The 2,644-nt window shown below is 43.8% G+C and overlaps 1 protein-coding gene across 1 annotated transcript in view; it reads left to right on the forward strand.

Moving 5' to 3' along the window:
* ptprn2 (protein tyrosine phosphatase receptor type N2) overlaps positions 1 to 2,644 on the forward strand; it is a 125,020-nt gene that overhangs the window by 34,648 nt on the left and 87,728 nt on the right. Inside the window, exon 8 of the mRNA XM_032504341.1 lies at positions 600 to 1,018. Coding sequence (XP_032360232.1) covers positions 600 to 1,018 — 419 coding nt within the window. The remainder of the gene's footprint in view (positions 1 to 599; positions 1,019 to 2,644) is intronic.

Raw genomic sequence — 2,644 nt, forward strand, 5'->3', positions numbered from 1 at the left:
GCAACAAAAACAAACTGTGCCCACCTGCACCACGAAGCATACACAAACAGTGTTCCAACGCTCCAGCCAATAACCAACAAGAAGGATTTGGGGATGGGGGTGGGGCTGGGGCTGGGGGGTTAGTGCGCAGAAGCACACAAGAGAGGGGGAGGGGATGGGATGAGGAGGAGCGAGGGTCAAGCTAGTCTTGTTTTGTTTGAAAATACTTCAAATGTCAACAAGAAGTAACGTCACACAACATCACTTAGAGCACCTTTAATGGACCTTTAAATGATAAAAATAGTTCTACATGTTGCCATGAATGTGTTGTTAACTACTGAATGCACCCTTTAATAGTTATACTAAAAAGGATGTCATTAGACCTTGGCCCAGCACTCAGAAATAGAAATGTAAGAAAATAAAAAAAGATATAGATTGCAACACAAATTTACACCTTTTACTTGACTGACATATCTAATAAAAGGCTCCATTCAAGTTATTAATATATTTTTCCTCAGAATTTAATAACCTCTTCTAAAAGAAAACTAAAAGTATTGTAGAAAATGTAGTAGAAAATGCCTTCACTACTCTAAAGAGAAATCTTCTTTGATTTTACACAGCATGCAGCCTTCTTCTCCAAGCTGCTTGACTACCTCAACATGGAGCCCTTCGGTTATGCTCCAGAGGTTAACATTGGGCCACCAGCTCCACTCCGGAAAATAGTCGGACAGGAAAATGTCCAAAGCCGGACGACGCAGGGCCAAGTTCTGTTACCCCACCGCTGGGAGGAGAAGACCATCCCTGTGAAGGAAGGCTCCACCCTGCGTTTAACCGGTGGTGCAGATGGGCCTGACGCTCAGGTGGACTCAGAGATCCAGAAGTGGATGCAGGGAAATCAGGCCCCAACGGGGAAAAAACAGCTGGAAGAGCCGCAGAAGAAGGACATGAGAGTCAAAACTCAGCTGGTCCACGTGGCGGTGAAGGAGTTTTCCAGCAGAGGGAAGGACAGACACTTTGGCTACATTATCACCGGCACAGAGTCAGTATGATTTAGATACACAATATCACATATTGACATAATGATTCAGATTGTAATATATAATTTCTACATCATAATATTCAGAATCAATATCGTATCTTTCTAGCCAAGAAAGGATACACATACAGGGGGAGGAACTTGAGCTAGTGCTTCACCCCTGTATACAGAAAAACAAAGTATAGTTTAAAGAAAAAAGATTAGAAATTGAGGCATAAGATGGTAGGAGTCTCAAACATTTATAAGACATACAAATGCATTTTAGAGTATAAAACAGAGATGTGCTGTGGCAGCTGTCCTGTGCAACATTATAGATGTACACTTGAATGTCTGTGAGTTGAACTCATATTAACTGTAGCTCTACTGTCAACAGCAGTGCAGACTCACTAGATTGAACTACAGCATGTCATTAACCCCTTCTACCTCAGTCATTGTCCTCAAAAACGTACTTACAAAAAGCATCTAATAGCCACTGTCTTGTTCGTAAGTGGTTATTATCAATAAACTTGACGGTGTAGCTCACAGCTTTATATAGTTTACCGCTCCATTCACCAGTCAGATGTACGGCTGGACCTGTTTCAAGGCAGACTCATTTTATGCACCTTAACACCGAGCATATGTCTCTCCTTTGTTCAGTTACTTAAAACTGCCTTTAAGAGACATAATTTCTGTCTTAAGCCACCCACATCTTCAAGTCTTTATGGAAAAGAATACCGCAGTTTGAAATCCTAAGTGTGTGCTGCACCTGATTACAATAGCAGCTATGATAAATCCCTCAGTGTGTGGGTATTACTGTGCTGTATTACAGCTTTAATGATGATACTTTGTCAGGAAGGGTCGCCAAGTTCCCTCCCTCTCCTTCTCTCTCACCTCTCAGCCAGCTCAGGCTCAGCAAAGATAAGTTCCTATCGACTGTGTCTTCCCCCTTGGCCCTCTCTCAAATCCCTTTATGGCATTATCGAGTCTGGTGTCAGTGAGTTGTCCTTCACCTGTTCAACGCATGTATAGGCTCATAAAGGAGCGATGGGCACAATCTTTGTCACTTTATTGCCACACATATAGAAATGCAGATTGAGACCTAAACCCGGTATGTAAGTGAGTTTGTGCCAGAAGAAAGAGACCGGTCACCTTCTAAATAAAATATTGTCACCTTCTACTTGTCTATCCTCAGCCCACCAAGCGGACACCCATAGTTGACCTATAGAAGGCTCTGCATTTGCTGCAGACGCCATGATTGCACGGTTGTTATCCCCAGCTCCTTCGCACCCTGCAGAGAGTCTACGCAAACCTGCTTATCTGACAGCTCCTGACATTGTGGTGGTGATAGTGGGGGGTTTGGGGAATAGGAGGGAGGTGTAAGAGGGGAAGTGGAAAGGTATGGATAGAAGAGAAAGAGACAGAGAAACCCAAGGGGAAAAGTGCTAGCATCAACAACCAAGTCACTCCTGGAGCTCTCCAGTTGCTCGAATTACCACAGAGGGATGCAAACGTGTCTGGAATTGCTTCGGAATCTTTAACTTTCAAACCCCCCTCAAACAAGTGGTGAAAAAGAGCCACCCACTCTCTCAAAGGTGGAGTGAATCAGCCACTGATGCACAGTACACTGTTCTTTTGGGGTAGGGGGGGGGG

Source organism: Etheostoma spectabile, chromosome 22, assembly GCF_008692095.1.
Source record: "Etheostoma spectabile isolate EspeVRDwgs_2016 chromosome 22, UIUC_Espe_1.0, whole genome shotgun sequence".
Taxonomy (NCBI): Eukaryota; Metazoa; Chordata; class Actinopteri; order Perciformes; family Percidae; genus Etheostoma; species Etheostoma spectabile.